The sequence below is a fragment of the Bufo bufo genome, chromosome 4, assembly GCF_905171765.1.
Source record: "Bufo bufo chromosome 4, aBufBuf1.1, whole genome shotgun sequence".
In the NCBI taxonomy this organism is placed as follows: Eukaryota; Metazoa; Chordata; class Amphibia; order Anura; family Bufonidae; genus Bufo; species Bufo bufo.
This window is the reverse complement of record NC_053392.1, coordinates 183791720-183810177: the sequence shown is the minus strand read 5'-3', so window position 1 is coordinate 183810177 and position 18458 is coordinate 183791720. Positions and strand designations below refer to the sequence as shown.

General features: G+C 41.2%; 1 protein-coding gene across 3 annotated transcripts in view; it reads left to right on the top strand.

Moving 5' to 3' along the window:
• Nucleotides 1-18458, top strand: part of IFT80 (intraflagellar transport 80) — a 124974-nt gene that overhangs the window by 16155 nt on the left and 90361 nt on the right. For all 3 annotated transcript variants that reach the window (XM_040428167.1, XM_040428169.1, XM_040428168.1), the window contains 3 exons: nt 938-1159; nt 3259-3369; nt 18135-18203. In XM_040428167.1, coding sequence (XP_040284101.1) covers nt 938-1159; nt 3259-3369; nt 18135-18203 — 402 coding nt within the window. The remainder of the gene's footprint in view (nt 1-937; nt 1160-3258; nt 3370-18134; nt 18204-18458) is intronic.

Genomic DNA, 18458 nt, shown 5'->3' with positions numbered 1-18458 from the left:
GTATCAATAAAATGTCACAAGTTTCCACCATAATCAGACTGAAAAAAGTAGAATTCAGCATGAAACCGTGTGTATGGAGGATACCCGACAGATTTCCTAGAACGTTTGGTCGGGAAAAGAGGCTTGGGCTCCACTCACATTATCCACTGGCTTTCAGATGGGAATCGGGCGATGTTCAGTAGTGTATGCCACATTCTCCGCTTGGCACGCACCATGCTGCCGATACAAGCTCTTATATATTCTAATATAAAAATGACTCACTTGTCTTAAGTTTTAAGAGAATTGTCCCTTAGCTATAAAGAAGTGAGCGGACGTGGTTTAGACTGTAGAGCAAACAAAGGTGGAGCATTGTCATGTCTGTGCCAATATGTTCAGATGTCTTTGGTGGCTTAAGTTTTATAATCTGATCTTCATAGCTAACTTCTACCTGCTCGCTGTATGTCCTACTACTTGGATTATGTGGCAAGGATATGTGACAATTCTTCCATTATTATGTATTCTTTTTGTCTTAATGAGCACAAAATGTTATGAAGCTTTGTGATAATTCCAGGGACTTCAATGTCTTGGTGATCTTAGCTTGGAGACCATACTTGCAGAGAACACACATAAGCAGTAAAAGTCCACTAACCCAGCACCCAGGGGTTTGGAAATCCTATTTCTACATGTGGCAAAGATATCCACAATGTCAGGTCAGCAGGAATTTCCCCGAAATCGTCCTCTTCTTTCCACCAGTGCTATACCCAAATTGTATTTTTGCACATTGAGATATCAGACGTTATACATGTTCCTGTTGACTCCATTTATAAATACACATGACATTAATGAGAAAAGTGAGTGAATTCACCCTTTCAGGCTAGAACGTCTGCCTTCTCAAATGTTTTTTTATTTTTTTTATTTCTTGAAAGACCATATGTTAAACTCCTTAATCCCTCTGTACATAAGGAGCTGGTTAGCTGTGTGGGCTGGACCTCAGCAGATGAGCTCTATTCCTGCAGTGATGACCACCAGATTTTAAAGTGGAACCTGCTAAACGGCGAGACGTCTTTGGTTGTAAAACTTCCAGATGATACGTATCCTATTGACCTGCACTGGTTCCCCAAAAATGTGGGGAACAAAAAGCAAGGGCAGTCTGACATGTTTGTGCTTACAAGCTCTGATGGTGAGTACCTCTGCCATGTAGTGTGGACTACTTACTATCTGCTTGTATTGGGAGGTGTAATCAATCAGTTTGTGCTATGGTCATCCACTTGCCACGTGTGGACGTACACTTACCATGTAATGGCAGTGGCTACGTTATGTTCTTGTGGCTATCCAAATTTATACAGTTAGATCTTGAGTATATACGTGCCCATACACAGATGACCGTTAGCATACGTGTTTTCAACAGTATCGTGCATCACGCCATACAAGGATGGTTCTAGAAACATCAGAAATTTGACTTGTTTCATGTGGCCAACACATAGACCGTCAGGCTAAACGTGATAAGATCAAACCGAAGGGTGGTTCTCTGTATAGGAAAGCAGAGTCTGCTGCATATTCCTATACAATTGCAAAAATGGGATGCCAGCCCAAGAAGACACTCTTTTGGTCTCCTTTGGGTGAACGAAGATCTTTTAAGCATAATAATGTAGTAAACTAGCGATTTCATACAATGGTATATAGTTGGGGAGGGGGGGGGGGAATCATATGTTGAAGATATACAGTACAGACCAAAAGTTTGGACACACCTTCTCATTCAAAGAGTTTTCTTTATTTTCATGACTATGAAAATTGGAGATTCACACTGAAGGCATCAAAACTATGAATTAACACATGTGGAATTATATACATAACAAACAAGTGTGAAACAACTGAAAATATGTCATATTCTAGGTTCTTCAAAGTAGCCACCTTTTGCTTTGATTACTGCTTTGCACACTCTTGGCATTCTCTTGATGAGCTTCAAGAGGTAGTCCCCTGAAATGGTTTTCACTTCACAGGTGTGCCCTGTCAGGTTTAATAAGTGTGATTTCTTGCCTTATAAATGGGGTTGGGACCATTAGTTGCATTGAGGAGAAGTCAGGTGGATACACAGCTGATAGTCCTACTGAATAGACTGTTAGAATTTGTATTCTGGCAAGAAAAAAGCAGCTAAGTAAAGAAAAACGAGTGGCCATCATTACTTTACGAAATAAAGGTCAGTCAGTCAGCCGAAAAATTGGGAAAACTTTGAAAGTAAGGGCTATTTGACCATGAAGGAGAGTGATGGGGTGCTGCGCCAGATGACCTGGCCTCCACAGTCACTGGACCTGAACCCAATCGAGATGGCTTGGGGTGAGCTGGACCGCAGAGTGAAGGCAAAAGGGCCAACAAGTGCTAAGCATCTCTGGGAACTCCTTCAAGACTGTTGGAAGACCATTTCAGGTGACTACCTCTTGAAGCTCATCAAGAGAATGTCAAGAGTGTGCAAAGCAGTAATCAAAGCAAAAGGTGGCTACTTTGAAGAACCTAGAATATGACATATTTTCAGTTGTTTCAGACTTGTTTGTTATGTATATAATTCCACATGTGTTAATTCATAGTTTTGATGCCTTCATAGTCATGAAAATAAAGAAAACTCTTTGAATGAGAAGGTGTGTCCAAACATTTGGTCTGTACTGTGTATGTGTGTGTATATATATATATATATATATATATATATATATATATATATATATATATATATATATAGAAAGAAACCAAAAACAAAGCTCAGCAGCACAAGACCAAAAAACAGTGGGTGCAAGTCCTCTCAGCCGCAGGCTAAGACGGCTATGAATAAGTATAGTTTCCAAAGATGAGGCAGCACTCCAATAGACGTAAAAAAGTGGATCCTTTATTCCCCTCTGTGCGACGTTTCAACCGTCTCAATGCGGTCTTTCTCAAGCATGAGAAAGACCGCATTGAGACGGTTGAAACGTCGCACAGAGGGGAATAAAGGATCCACTTTTTTACGTCTATTGGAGTGCTGCCTCATCTTTGGAAACTATATATATATATATATATATATATATATATATATATATATATATATAATATAATTTTTTATAAAAAAACAAAACAATGGGACCCTGATGCCATTTGACATCCATTTAACATATATTTCCCAGTGCATACATTAAATGAAGGCCATAAACACAGCGTGAACATATATCCGAACCTTTAAACTGATGGCTTTGGGCCCACTTGTGTATGGTGTTTTTCTTCGTAGTAAGATTCTTCCATGTTATTCCTTTCTAGGAAAATTCCATCTGATTTCCAAACTGGGAAGAATTGAGAAAAGTGTCGAGGCCCACTCTGGAGCGGTGCTTGCTGGTCACTGGAATTTTGATGGGACAGCACTGGTGACAGGTAACTTGCGTCCATACTAGATCAGATGTGGAGGTTGTATAGTAGAGTATGTGAAATCAACACATTAGCCTTGCTATGATCAATATACAAAAGAATACCACATATTGTTGTTACAATTAAAATGTCAGTGATTAGAATTATTAAGCCCCTGACATTAAACGTCGGTCACCACTGTCATTCCAAGTGTTTTATACTGATGACCTCTCCACAGGATGGGTCTTCCGCATCTGCCGCGGCACTCCTCACAGCTTACCCTAGGCCAATGATGTCATGTTCATCAGTTACTTGACCTAGGCGCAGCTCAGCCACAGCCTCTTCAACCGGCTGGTTGGTGGAGGTGCCAGGTTTTTGGACCCCCGCCAGTTAGATACTGGGGACCTGTCCTGAGTATAAGGCTCATGCACACAAACTTCATTTCTTTCCGTGTACGTTTTGTTACTCAGTGTGCATTCCGTTTCCGTAGCGCAAAAAATAGAACCTGTCCTATTATTGTCCGCATTACAGACAAGGATAGTACTGTTTTGTTAGGGGACAGCTGTTCCATTCCGCAAAATACGGAATGCACACGGACGTATCCTTTTTTGTGGACCGCAAAATACAATAGGCCTCTTGCACACGAACAATACGGATTAGGTCTAGATGCGTTCAGGGTGCGTTCGGGAAAACTCGCACCATTTCGCAAACAAATTCAGTCAGTTTTGTTTGCGATTGCGTTCAGTTTTTTCCGCTCTGGTGCAATGCGCTTTGATGCGTTTTTCACGCGCGTGATAATAAACTGAAGGTTTACAAACAACATCTACCATTTCAGAAGATAGAAACCGCACTGCTTCTCAATAGGTACTCTTTCGACCATTCCAGCAGATGCAGACTTTCGGTAATGCACCAATTCACAGTTTCAATGCTTCACAATCCAATATTGCTAATTTCTCCTAAAAACCTTGTCTCCCCTATAAATGTTAGGACGAAAAGAGCGAAACAATAGTGAATCACCGCAAAGGACGTTCTTTATCAGCTTTTTATTATACTCTCAGGATTAAAAGAATCATAGGCGTAACAAATATTATACACCGGTTTCCCATCTGTCACCCGAACCGGGTTTCACCTTCGCTTCGTCTGACGAAGCCTTAGGCCCCTTTCAGACGAGTGAGTTTTCCGCGCGGGTGCAATGCGTGATGCGAACACATTGCGCCCGCACTGAATTCGGACCCATTTATTTCAATGGGTCTGTGTACACGAGCGTTGTTTTTCACGCAACGCTGGCCCCATAGAAGCGAATGGGGCTGTGTGAAAAAACGCATCGCATCCGCAAGCAAGTGCGGATGCGATGCGTTTTTCACTGATGGTTGCTAAGAGATGTTGTTTGTAAACATTCCGTTTTTTATCACGCGTGTGGAAAACGCATCAAAACGCATTGCACCCGCGTGATATAAACTGAACGCAATCGCAAACAAAACTGACTGTACTTGTTTGCGAAATGGTGCGAGTTTTCCTGAACGCACCCGGACCTAATCCGTATCGTTCGCGTGCAAGAGGCCTTAGGGCTCATGCACACGACCGTATGTATTTTGCGGTCCACAAAAAAAGGATACGTCCGTGTGCGTTCCGTATTTTGCGGAATGGAACAGCTGTCCCCTAACAAAACAATACTATCCTTGTCTGTAATGCGGAAAATAATAGTTTGTGTGCAAGAGGCCTTAGTTGATCCATTGCCAGGCCAGGTTCCCGCATAGTCATGTGGTCTGGTCCTGTCAATCAAGAAGAGGGGAGGGGTTGGCAGAGGAAGCAGGAGGAGCAAAGATGCACATAGTGGCCCGAGCCTGCACTCGGTGCACTTAACAGCTCATTTGCATATAGATTCAAAGTACTTTTTCACCAGAATGAAGCAATGAATTACCAATAGGATGATATTACATTCAGCTGAGCTAGCTCTACAAGGTATTGTGTCTGGTCTAACTGTGAATTAAGTAAGAGAAGTAATTTCCTGGTGACAGATTTCCTTAAAAGAGGACCTTGTGAGATAAATATCTGTACCCGCAGGGTACCCCCCGCTGTGCTGCCACCCTGCCTGTTTTTTTGAAAATAGTGCTCCTACGCCCCGTTATGGCCCCCTGCAAATTTTGCACTCAGTATGCTAATACTGAGCATCGGAGCAATGGGGAGGAGACGCAGTCTTTCTCTGTGGGCGTCTCTTTCTCCCCTGACTGTAGCGCTGTCCAATCGCAGCGCAGAGCGTCACAACCAGGGAGGTTACTACAAACCCGTGAAAGGTCCTCTTTAACCACCTCAGCTCCCCTAGCTTAAACCCCCTTAATGACCAGACCACTTTTTACAATTCTGCACTACACTACTTTCACGGTTTATTTCTCGGTCATACAACTTACCACCCAAATTAATTTTACCTCCTTTTCTTCTCACTAATAGAGCTTTCGTTTGGTGGTATTTCATTGGTGCTGACATTTTTACTTTTTTTGATATTAATCGAAATTGACCGAAATTTTTGCCAAAAAATGAAATTTTTCACTTTCTGTTGTAAAATTTTTCAAATATAACTACATTTCTATATAAATTTTTCTCTAAATGTATTGTTCTACATGTCTTTGATAAAAAAAAAATGCAATAAGAGTATATTTATTGGTTTGGGTAAAAGTTATAGCGTTTACAAACTATGGTGCAAAAATGTGAATTTACACACTTTGACTTTCTGAGCACCTGTCATGTTTCCTGAGGTTCTACAATGCCCAGACAGTAGAAACACCCCATAAATGACCCCATTTCGGAAAGTAGACACCCTAAGGTATTCGCTGATGGGCATAGTGAGTTCATGGAAGTTTTTATTTTTTGTCACAAGTTAGCGGAAAATGTTTTTATGTTTTCTTTTTTTTTTCTTTTCTTACAAAGTTTCATATTCCACTAACTTGTGACAAAAAATAAAATTTTACATGAACTCACCATACCCCTCACGGAATACCTTGGGGTGTCTTCTTTCTAAAATGGGGTCACTTGTGGGGTATTTATACTGCCCTTGCATTTTAGGGGCCCTAAAGCATGAGAAGTAGTTTGGAATCCAAATGCGTAAAAAATGCCCTGTGAAATCGTAAAGATTCTCATTGGAATTTTGGCCCCTTTGTGCACCTAGGCTGCAAAAAGGTGTCACACATGTGGTATCGCCGTACTCAGAAGAAGTAGGGCAATGTGTTTTGAGGTGTATTTTTACATATACCCATGCTGGGTGAGATAAATATCTCTGTAAAAGACAACTTTTCCCATTTTTTTTATACAAAGTTGTCATTTTACAGAGATATTTCTCACACACAGTATGGGTATATGTAAAAATACACCCCAAAACACATTGCCCTACTTCTCCTGAGGACGGCGATACCACATGTGTGACACTTTTTTGCAGCCTAGGTGCACAAAGGGGCCCAAATTCCAATGAGTATCTTTAGAATTTCACAGGGCATTTTTTACGCATTTGGGGCCCCTAAAATGCCAGGGCAGTATAAATACACCACAAGTGACCCCATTTTGGAAAAAAGACACCCCAAGGTATTCCGTGAGGGGCATGGCGAGTTCCTCGAATTTTTTTTTTTCTGGCACAAGTTAGTGGAAAATGTTTTTTTTTTTTTTTTTTTTCTTACAAAGTCTCATATTCCACTAACTTGTGACAAAAAATAAACTTACATGAACTCGCCATGCCCCTCACGAAATACCTTGGGGTGTCTTCTTTCCAAAATGGGGTCACATGTGGGGTATTTATACTGCCCTGGCGGATCCGCAAAACACATACGGACGTCTGAATGGAGCCTTACAGGGGGTGATCAATGACAGGGGGGTGATCAGGGAGTCTATATGGGGTGATCAGGGGTTAATAAGGGGTTAATAAGTGACAGGGGGGGATGTAGTGTAGTGTGGTGCTTGGTGCTACTTACAGAGCTGCCTGTGTCCTCTGGTGGTCGATCCAAGCAAAAGGGAGGACCAGGTAGCAGGTATATCAGACGCTGTTAACAAAACAACGTCTGATATACCTTTCAGGGGTTAAAAAAATCGCATCTACAGCCTGCCAGCGAATGATCACCGCTGGCAGGCTGTAGATGTACTCGTTTACCTTCCGATCCTGTGAACGCGCGCTCCTGTGTGCGCGCGTTCACAGGAAGTCTCGCGAGATGATGCACCGATGCGTCGAAGAGGAACAAACCGCCCGCCCGCAGGACGCATCCCTGCGTTAGGCAGTCGGGAGAAGGTTAACCTCCCCCCCCCCCCCCCCCTCTCCTAAAGAAATAGGTGAGTTACAGGACACTATGGGGGAGAAGGAAAAAGAAGCTGTCACTTCTCCTTTCCAGGCACTGGATAGTGCCATTCCTTATAGGTGTTAGAATCGTAATATCCTGGATTAGAATATATAGTCTCAGTTGCGGCACAGTGTCTGATGAAGGCCTGTGAGCCGAAAACGTTCACACACACTGCCGCATAATTGAATGTATCGAGCAATAAAAGACAAACTCTGAAAGCAAAGTTCTGCTGTGATTTATGACCACTAGTGATTGGGGTGGGAACCCTATACGCAGCATACAAGGCGGGAAGCGACAAAGTCTGTTATTGAAACCAGAAGTGATGGCGTTCCGTCTGTGGTCATGTGGACCTCTAGCTCTAACAATCCCTTTAAATGGATTTCATCCCTTCTACCTGGAGAAAGGTTCTAACCTAGACCGTGAACTCTACGGAGGGATTTTATCAAGACTGGTGTTTTCTAAGGCAGTTTTGATCTAGTTTGTACTGGTGTGGAATGATCCAGATGTATGATGAGGCACATGATTTGTATGATTTCAGTGTCATTTACACCAGTATTGTTTAATCTGTTGTGCCATGTAAGCTGTGATGGTTAGTTCGCAGTGTTCGCCAGCGAACACATGCAGGCTGCCATCTTTAGTAATGTAGACTCATCCGTCCGGGGATGCACAGGTAAGCCCTTACCTGTGCTGGGAGCCGGTCTGAAATCAAATGCAGTCACCGGGAGCAGGCAGTTCCGAGAACAGCCGCCGGGGGCCTTCATCGGGCTGTTCTCGGAACTGCCTGCTCCCAGTGACTGCATTTGATTTCAGACCGGCACAGGTAAGGGCTTACCTGTGCATCGTCGGACGGGTGTTTCTACCTTACTAAAGATGGCAGCCTGCATGTGTTCGCTGGCGGACACTGCGAACTGACCATCACTGCATGTAAGCCCCCACCCCTTGTGGTGGTTTTACCATGTGTTTAGGAATCTGTCTTCACAGTTGTCTACAAAAATGGCCATGGCTTAAAAATGGTAAAATGCATGAAATTATTGTTGCTCAAGAAGGCCAGATATGCGTTGGTATAAAGAATAGAACCAGGTTGAATATGATTAGCAAGGTGCTCCAAATATATTCTGTGTCCACCACTTTAGTCAGTTTGGCACAATGGGGGTTGTTTTACCTGCGTTTTACATCGGTCTTGATGTCCCGTGCGCTGCCAGAGCATGCACTTAATTTATGACGACGTGCAGGCCTTGTCGTCTTCCAGTCCATGCGTCTAGATTGAAATCTACTCCCGGCCCTGACATTTACGGCAGGAAACTGTTGTAAATGTCAGTGAATTTGCTAGGGTTGATGGCCTCTGCATCTCCCCAGTGTTGAGGGTGGCGTAAAAATGCCTAAACTGCCATAGGGAGCCATAATACTTGTACACAATTTTTCTTGACTTGTGACACTCATTATAAATTCTCCTGATGGTGATATTAATTTAGAGCCATTAGCACACGAGTTTTGGTGATATTTCAGACTTTGTCACTCCGAAGGCCAGAATGTGGACACTTTACAGGCACAGTATTTCCTTACTAATCAAGAATGTGCATTTCAATTAAAAGACAATTATTGTCACTATCACGGCGTAGTCGTCTTGAAGTATTTTTTTTCCTTACTCCTACTGCTTTTCTCAGACTAAAACTCATGACTCATATCCTAATAGAAACAAAACTCAGACTAAATCTGCATTTTATGGCTCAGGCAGCGAACCTTGTGTCTGTATGCATTATTTTCAATATTACATTGAGATTCTAATTGAGAGCAGACCCCATTGTGTTCACGCTAAGAATGATCCTGTTGAATTGAAGATTTACGTAAAGATTGCCGAACTGAGTCTCAGGTCCACATAGGGAGATGGTTGAGAAGATCACTTTGACCTTCTCGTCTTGTGGGAGCCAAATCGGAGATGTTCCATCTTTCCTTCCCACACACAGCTTTAACATCCTCTAACCTCCTGTTCACCTTATTGCGCCAGACTTCTCTTACCACACATTGCCTCTTATAGTCCAGTGGTACTACAAGCCGCGCTGCACTAGCATACAAGTACGAGCATGGAATATGCCGTCCACTGCCTGTAAGTATCTTGAAATGCCTGTGGTGTTCCCAGATTCTCTCTATAATTGGGTCTGTTCACACGTCCGAAGAATGGGTCCAGATCCGTTACGCAGCGTTGCGGAACGAATCTGGACCCATTCATTCTCTATGGGGCCGGAAGAGATGCTGTCCGCATCCTTATTTCCGGAGCGCACCCCCGATCTTCCGGTCCGCGGCTCCCCCAAAAAAATAGAACATGAAGAATAGGCAGTTCTATGGGGGTGCCGGCCGGGTGTACAAGCAGAGTATGGAGCTTTCTGCCAGAGGAGCTCAAGTGGTGTCTCCAAGCCTTTCTTAAAAATGATAATATCACAAGTTATAGATATTAGATTTCTGGAGATGGGATCTATTCTGATTTCCAGATTTGGAATTGGGAAGGAATTTTTCTCTCTTATCATGGGGAAATAGGCATCCACCCTTATAGGGTTTTTTTGCATTCTTCTAGATCAGGAATCGGCAACCTTCAGCACTTCAGGTGTAGTGAAACTACGACTCCCAGCATGCACACTTGCTTGGCTGTTCTCAGAACTCCCATAGAAGTGAATGCAGCATGCTAGCGGTAGTTTTACAACAGCTGGAGTGCCGGAGGTTGCTGACCTCTGTTCTAGATCAACACAATAGGGACTGTAGAAGAATTAAATAAAGTTTTATTAAAAAAAAATCTCCAGGTTAAAAACACGCCATAAAAAGAAAAAAAAAAAGCCACAATTGCTGTTTTTTTTACCTGCTACAAAAAGTAAATAATAAATAAAATAATCAATCAAAAAGTTGTATATACCCCAAAATAATGCATAAAATCCGTAGACACAAAAATAAAATGTTATGAGTCAAATAGGGGTTTATTGTGTAAAAGTAGTAAAACTTAAAATATATATAACGGTATTTGATATCACTGTCATCATACTGACCCAGATAGAAGGTAATCCTGTTATTTATGCCGCAAAGTAAATTCGCAAAATTTACAACGTAAAAAAGCAGAAAAAGTTAATAAAAGTTAGTCAATTACTATGTGACACTAAAATGGTGCCATTAAAGACTACAATTTGTCCCGTAAAGAATAAGCCCTCCTAGAACTACATCAACGTAAAAATAAGAAAGTTGTAGCTCTTGGAATGCAACGATTAAGAAATGAAAAAATTAAATAAAAAATGCTCGGTCACTAAGGGGTTAACAGGCTATATGACTATAATTTTTTTAAGTCACTCCACGTATTCTACTTCCTGTCCTGGCTGTTTAACGTCCTGCTTAGTGTGGACTTTTAGCACGGCAGACAGTCTCATGTGGGACCAGAGAGGGAAGCGGGTTGAGAGCATCACCCATGACACTAAGGCCCCCTGCACACGATCAGGATTGCGTGCGGATTTTCCGCGCGGATTTGCGTGCGGAAAATCCGCACCGTAGGTCATGTCCATTGTATTCTATGAGAATTTGAAATTCTCAATGCACAAGATGCGGATTTTTTCGGTGCGGATTTTAAAATCCGCGACATGTCAATTAATTTTATTTTTCCGGACCGGATTTTCTTCATTCACTTAGTGAAATCCGCATGCGGAAAATCCGCACTGAATCCGCACCAAATCCGCACGCAAATCCGCATGCAAATCCGCACCAATTAATGCGGATTGACCGCACAGATTTGCCTGCGAACACCTGCGGATTTCAGTGCGGATTCTCCGCACATGAATCCTGAACGAGTGCATGTACCCTAATAAGTGCAGTGCTCTTCTGTGGGCATCTTTATCTAGGCTAATCACTATCCGACAACGTGTGAGGCTCTTGACACTACTTGTCTTCTCCAGTGCCAATCTGTGATGATCTAGAGCAGGGGTGCACAACCTGCGGCCCCCAGAGCCATGGTTTGCGGCCCCCGCCCTGCTGGGCAAAACACAGCTGATCCTGCAATCAGCTGTGTTTCTGCCCGGAGCGCCGCACAGCGGATGGATCACAGGTTTTGCTCGTGCACTGTAGCAGGAGCGGAAAGGGTCCCCGGCTATTAGTGAGAGCGGGGAAGCCGAGGAGAAGACAGAAGCGCTTTATCAGCGCTTCTGCCTTCTCCTCTATGAGCGCTCTGCAGTGTAGACCCTCGGGAACAGAGGAGCGTTGCCCTGGTACAAAGCCTCCGCAGCAGGCTGGTTTCCCTGTGACTGGGGCTCCTTTGGATGCTCCAGTAACAGTGGAAATAGTACAAAAAAAAGTCACTTATTGTCCCCAAAGGTCTTTCAGTGACCTCTTGGGGACAAAATATGTGGTAAAAAAAAATATATATATATATATATATATATATATATATATATATATATATAAAAAGTAAAAAATTTTTAAAACTAAATAAAAAATATAAATAAAAGAAAAGAGAAATAAAATATGTGGCAAAAAAAAATATAAAAAATAAAATACAATAAAAAGTAAAAAGTGCTAAATAAAATAGTGTTCACTGACCCACAACAGTCTTTTTATGACCCCTTGGGAGATATTATGTTGCAAATATGTGTAATAAAATAATATAAATTTTTTTTATAAAAAAAAGATAATAAAATAAAAAGGAAATAAAAAAATAATAAAATACGCAGTATGCGGAACGGAATTGCGGACCCATTCATTTCAATGGGGCCGCACATCCGGGTCCGCATTTCCGTTCCCGAAAAAAATAGAACATGTCCTATTCTGGACAAGAATAGGCATATTCTATTAGTGCCGGCGATGTGCGGTCCGCAAAATGCGGAAACACAATACGGACGGCTGAATTCTAACTCTTCAGTTTCAGGGGCCATGCTGCAGCACGATATTCGGGACAATTACTGGGAAAAAATCTGGCCGGTATAATAGTGCCGCCGATCAGTCAATAAACAAGGAATTTCTCGTTTGTCGGCTGATTTACATATTTTATCAGGATGAAAGATGTGCGATTATCTGCAGAACATCTCACTGTGTAATCTAAATGAAGGCGGAATGACTGTGGCAGTGATCATTCCTCCCTAGTCACTTTGCACTGGCTTGTGTAATAGGCAGATCAGTGCCGATCAACGGTTTTTTATTTATTTGCGGCCCCTTGAAATAGAGCGATGTGACAATGCGGCCCTCAGACCAAAAAAGGTTGTGCACCCCTGGTCTAGAGAGTGGTAGATTGAAGGGGTTTTTCACTAAAGGGGACCCCCGTCTGTAGGGCTTATTAGTGTTTATGAGATTTATACAGAGGGGTCCACCTCTCGTGTCCCTTCTATAAGCCAGAGGGGATAGGCAGAGGCGAAATGGATGCCGGGCAGCAATTTAGAAGCTGGCTTCATTTCCAGAAGGGGTTCTGCTGATGGGAGCTTACAGAAGCAAGATAAGTGTACTGGCACATATGTATCGGTTGTTTCTGTAGTTGACGGTATTACTGTGCTGGTGCTGCCTTGTATGACTCCCGCCATCCCCTGCATTATGCTATCACATCAGTGATTTGTTTTTCTTTGTGGGTAAAGTTGGGCATTATTCAGTTGCTTTCCGCCCTCCACCACTCACAGTACATTATCAACTCTGATGGATATTTTCCTAGTAAAGGCTTGAAGCAGCAGACTCCAGTCCATTACAGATTAATGGAGTCTCTTTGGTTCACATACTTTTGGCGAGAATCCTACCATAGTGAACTCTCCAGTGTATTATTATATTTAATTACACTAAAAGGAATTAGTTTCCCATATAATGTTTCCTTACAGGGGAGATCCCATGACTAATGTAAAAAATGAAAATCAGACATCATACAGTACAGGACAATCTCTTTCTAACAAAGCTAGAACCAGATCCAGATGGATCCAGAGATCTCCCCATTCATTGCTCTGGTAGATTTACATCAAGCTGACATCTCAAGAGGAGTGTCTTTTCTGCAGGAGCTCTCTCCCGATCACAGCTCAGGAGGCAGTAGAAGGATGGAACTGAGCATGTGCGGCCATCTCAGTGAGCAGGTCAAAGAAATAAGAAAAAGAACAACCAGCAGGTAGCGCTCTAAAGATACATTTTATTAACCACTTCACATCCGCACATAGGATATAAATGTCCTATGGGTGGATGTTTAACTCTGGACGTTCTGGAACGTCCATTCAGAGATTGCAGCTGCAGAGCGGGTTGCCCGCTGTCAGTGACAGCAGGGCAACCCAGAGAGAAGGCAGGGACCGTTCCCAGGTATCCCTGCCTTCTAGATCGCTGCATACACAACGCTCACCAGGCGCTGTGTATACAGAGCAGGAAGCGCTATGCGCTTCCTGTCCCAGACCGGTGGTCATGTGACCGCCGGGGCCGGGAGAGTGCAGGAGCTGTCGGGTCTTCTACTGACCTCAATCAGTCCCGCACTGATGCTGTACAGCACAGTATAGTGCTGTACAGTCTCTCTGGGGATGTATTTCCCCTGTAACTGGGGCTACTATGTCAGTCCCAGTTACAGAAGAAATCAATAGTGGAAAAAAAATAATAATGAAGTCAAATGTCCCCCAGAGGTCTTGTATGACTTTTATGGGGTGCACAAAGTGTAAAATAAAGTGTTTTATAAAAATAATAATAAAAAAAAAGTTTCACATGTAAAAATAAAATAAAAATTCTCCATTAAGTACCGGTAATAAAAAAAAATATATTAAAAATGGGAAAAAATAAATAAAATAGACAGGTTTGGTATTGCCGCGTCTGTGACAGCCGGCTCTATAAATATATCAAATGATCAACCCTGTCCGATAAACAACATAAATAAAAACTGTCAAAAAAAGCCATTTTTGTCATCTTACATACCAAGTGATCAAAAAGGCGTATGTGCCACAAAATGGTACCAATAAAACAGTCGCCTCATTCCGCCAAAAATGAGCACCTACATAAGAAAATCACTCAAAAAAAAAACAAAAAACTAGCTCTCAGAACATGGAGACATTAAAACATCATTTTTTGTTTCAAAAAAGTTATTATTGTGTTAAAGTGAAATAAAGAAAAAAGTAGACATATTAGGTATCGCCGCGTTCGTAACAACTAGCTCTATAAAAATATCACATGACCTAACCCCTCAGGTGAACGCCGTAAAAAAATAAAATAGAAACAGTACCACAAAAAAGCAATTTTTTGTCACCTTACATCACAAATAGTGTAATAGCAAGCGATCAAAAAGGCGTATGCCCCCCCAAAATAGTTCCAATCTAACGTAACCTCATCCCCAAAAAATATAAAAAAATGGCTCAGCTTTTTTTTTTGTTTCAAAAATGCTTTTATTGTGTTAAATGTAAAAAAAATAAAAAAGTATACATATTAGGTATCGCCACGTCCGTAACAACCTGCTCTATAAAAATACCACGTTATCTAACCCCTCAGGTGAACACCATAAAAAATAAAAACTGTGTCAAAAAAGCCATTTTTTTTGTTACCTTTCATCACAAAAAGTGTAATAGCGAGCGATCAAAAAGTCATGCACCCCAAAATAGTGCCATTCAAATCGTCATCTCATCTCGCAAAAAATTATATCCTACCTAAGACAGTCGCCCAGAAAAAAAGATAAAATATGGCTCTCAGACTATGGAGACACTAAAATGATTTTTTTTGGCTTAAAAAATGATATGCTTGTGTAAAACTTAAATAAAAAATAAAAAAGTATAGATATTAGGTATCGCCACGTCCGTAAGAACCTGCTGTATAAAAATATCAGATTACCTAACCCCTCAGATGAACACCGTAAACAAAATAAAATAAAAAGTGTCAAAAAAGCCATTTTTGTGTCACCTTACATCACAAAACGTGTAATACCAAGCGATCAAAAAGTAAAAAAAAAGTCATATGCACCCTAAAATAGTACCAATCAAACCGTCATCTCATACTGAAAAAAATTAGCACCTACATAAGACGGTCGCCCAAAAAAAAAAAAATAACTATGGCTTTCAGAATGTGGAGACACTAAAAAAATTATGCTTTTATTATGTAAAACTGAAACAAACAACATTTGGTATTGTCGCGTCCGTAACAACCTGCTCTATAAAAAGAGAATATATTCTAACCTGTCAGATGAACATTGTAAATAACAAAAAATAAAAACTGTGCCAAAACAGAATTTTTTTTTGTTACCTTGCCTCACAAAAAGTGTAATATAGAGCAACCAAAACCAAAAATCATATGTACCCTAAAATAGTACTAACAAAACTGCCACCGTATCCTGTAGTTTCCAAAATGGGGTAACTTTTTTGGAGTTTCTACTCTAGGGGGTCTTTAAATGTGACATGGTGTCAAAAAAACAGTCCAGCAAAATCTGCCTTCCAAAAACCACATGGAGCTCCTTTCCTTCTGCGCCCTGCCGTGTAGCCGTACAGCAGTTTACGACCACATATGGGGTGTTTCTGTAAACTACAGAATCAGGGCAATAAATATTGAGTTTTGTTTGGCTGTTAACTCTTGCTTTGTTACAGGAAAAATGGATTAAAATGAAAATATTTTCCAAAAAAGTGAAATTCGGAAATTTCATCTCCATTTTCCATGAATTCTTGTGGAACACCTAAAGGGTTAACAAAGTTTGTAAAATCAGCTTTGAATACCTTGAAGAGTGTATATTCCTAAATTGGGTCATTTATGGCTGGTTTTTATTATGTAAGCCTCACAAAGTGACTTCAGACCTGAACTGGTCCTTAAAAAGTGGGTTTTGGTTTTCAGAAAAATTTCAAGATTTGCTTCTTCTAAGCCTTCTAATGTCCCCAAAAAAATAAATTGCCATTCACAAAATGATCCAAACATGAAGTAGACATATGGGAAATGTAAAGTAATAACTAACTTTTGGAGGTATTACTATTTTTGGTAAATTTGTTATTTTTTTTTTATAATTAAAAATGAAAAAAAAAATTCACTCAATTTTTACCACTGTCATGAAGTACAATATGTGACGAGAAAACAAACTCAGAATGGCCTGGATAAGTAAAAGCAGTTTAAAGTTATTACCACATAAAGTGACACATGTCAGATTTGCAAAAAATGGCTCTGTCAGGAAGGGTGAAATGGCCCGGATGTGAAGTGGTTAAATAACTCAGTGGACATACAAAAATTTTAATTACATGAAAATACAAAAGTATTCAGATCCAGGTGCTGGTTTGAAAACTGTAGAATATTTTTCGTGGGACAACCCCTTTTTTAAGCAATATTTTTTATTGATACCTTTCCTCTAATATTCCTCTTTTTATCTGCTTTATTTGCTAAACCAATATCCCCAATATGTTTGGGCTGTTGCTTAGTAACAGAAGCTGCTGTCAGCGGGTGACACCACTGGATATTCACACTCCTGTGGAAATCTTGTGGTGTCACTCTGTCGGCAATGTATGCGGTATGGCCATTTGTCACCAGTGCTGAAATATTTTAAAGAAAGTGATTACTTTTTCTTGACAAATGATCTTTTTTTTTTATGTATAAATGACTCCTTTTCATGAACAATACTTTTATTGGTGAGCACTTTAGGGGAGATTTATCTAGACCAGCATCTGGTACACCAATTTTGATTTTCCCTATGCTGCCGGAGGATTCACTTAATTTATGGTGAGACGCAGACCTCATCATAAGTTTGGCGCATCTGACAGTCCATGTGCCTAGACATAAATTAGCGGCCGCTCGTAGCTGCCGTGTATTTCACTCTTCATATACGCCAAAAAAGTATCGTAAAAGAAGATGAATGTGTGGGGAACTCTGTCCTCTCCACCCTCACCACACCTTGCTTTTGGAAAGTAGCTTACAAGCAACACTTGCGACTAAATTTTGTCGCAGTGAACAACCCCCCAGACATGTGAAGGGGAGCATACTTATCTGCTTCCCAGCGCTGGCTCCCTGCTCCTTCACTCCATGGTCTCAGCAACACTGCCGGGCTTCCTGGTTGTAACCTTTCTTTGATGCTGCTGCAGCCTTTTGCTGGCCGCAGCAGTGAACTGCTCCCCTTGCAGCGATGTCAGACAGGAAGTTTACATCCAGAGAGCCCAGTGGAGCAGTCGAGGCTATGAAGTGAAAGAGCTGATTAAGTTGAGCTTAGGAACAGCAAATACTTTCCACCAATAATTTTGCTGCATATCTGCATCCATGGCAAACTCAGCATGGGTTAAATGCAGAGTTTTTCCCAGATTACAGCTTTTGCAAAAAATCTGTGGCAATGCTGTAATGGACATGCTGCAGAAAATGCTCCTTGTAGCGCTCATTCTCATCTATTCTGCTGTAATTTGTTGCATTTTTCGATGCAGAATCCACAACAGTCGAATGTGGTCTTGTGGTTACAAGTGCAAGTAGAATCCGGCTACTCCTGCTGTGATTTTTACTTCACTATAAATTATGTCTATATCCATCCAGTCAGGTACCACTAATCTTTTATATGTTTCTGTATTGCTGCAGCTGGTGAAGATGGACATATAAAGATATGGTCTAAAACTGGAATGCTGAGATCCACATTAGCACAGAATGGTAAGCAATAAGTCACAATAAGCTCACAACTGTTTCCATAGTGCAGTACATACCCATCTTATTGCCCCCGATCCAGCAGGTATATGTGTGTGTATATATATATATATACAGTACAGACCAAAAGTTTGGACACACCTTCTCATTCAAAGAGTTTTCTTTATTTTCATGACTGAAAATTGTAGATTCACACTGAAGGCATCAAAACTATGAATTAACACATGTGGAATTATATACATAACAAACAAGTGTGAAACA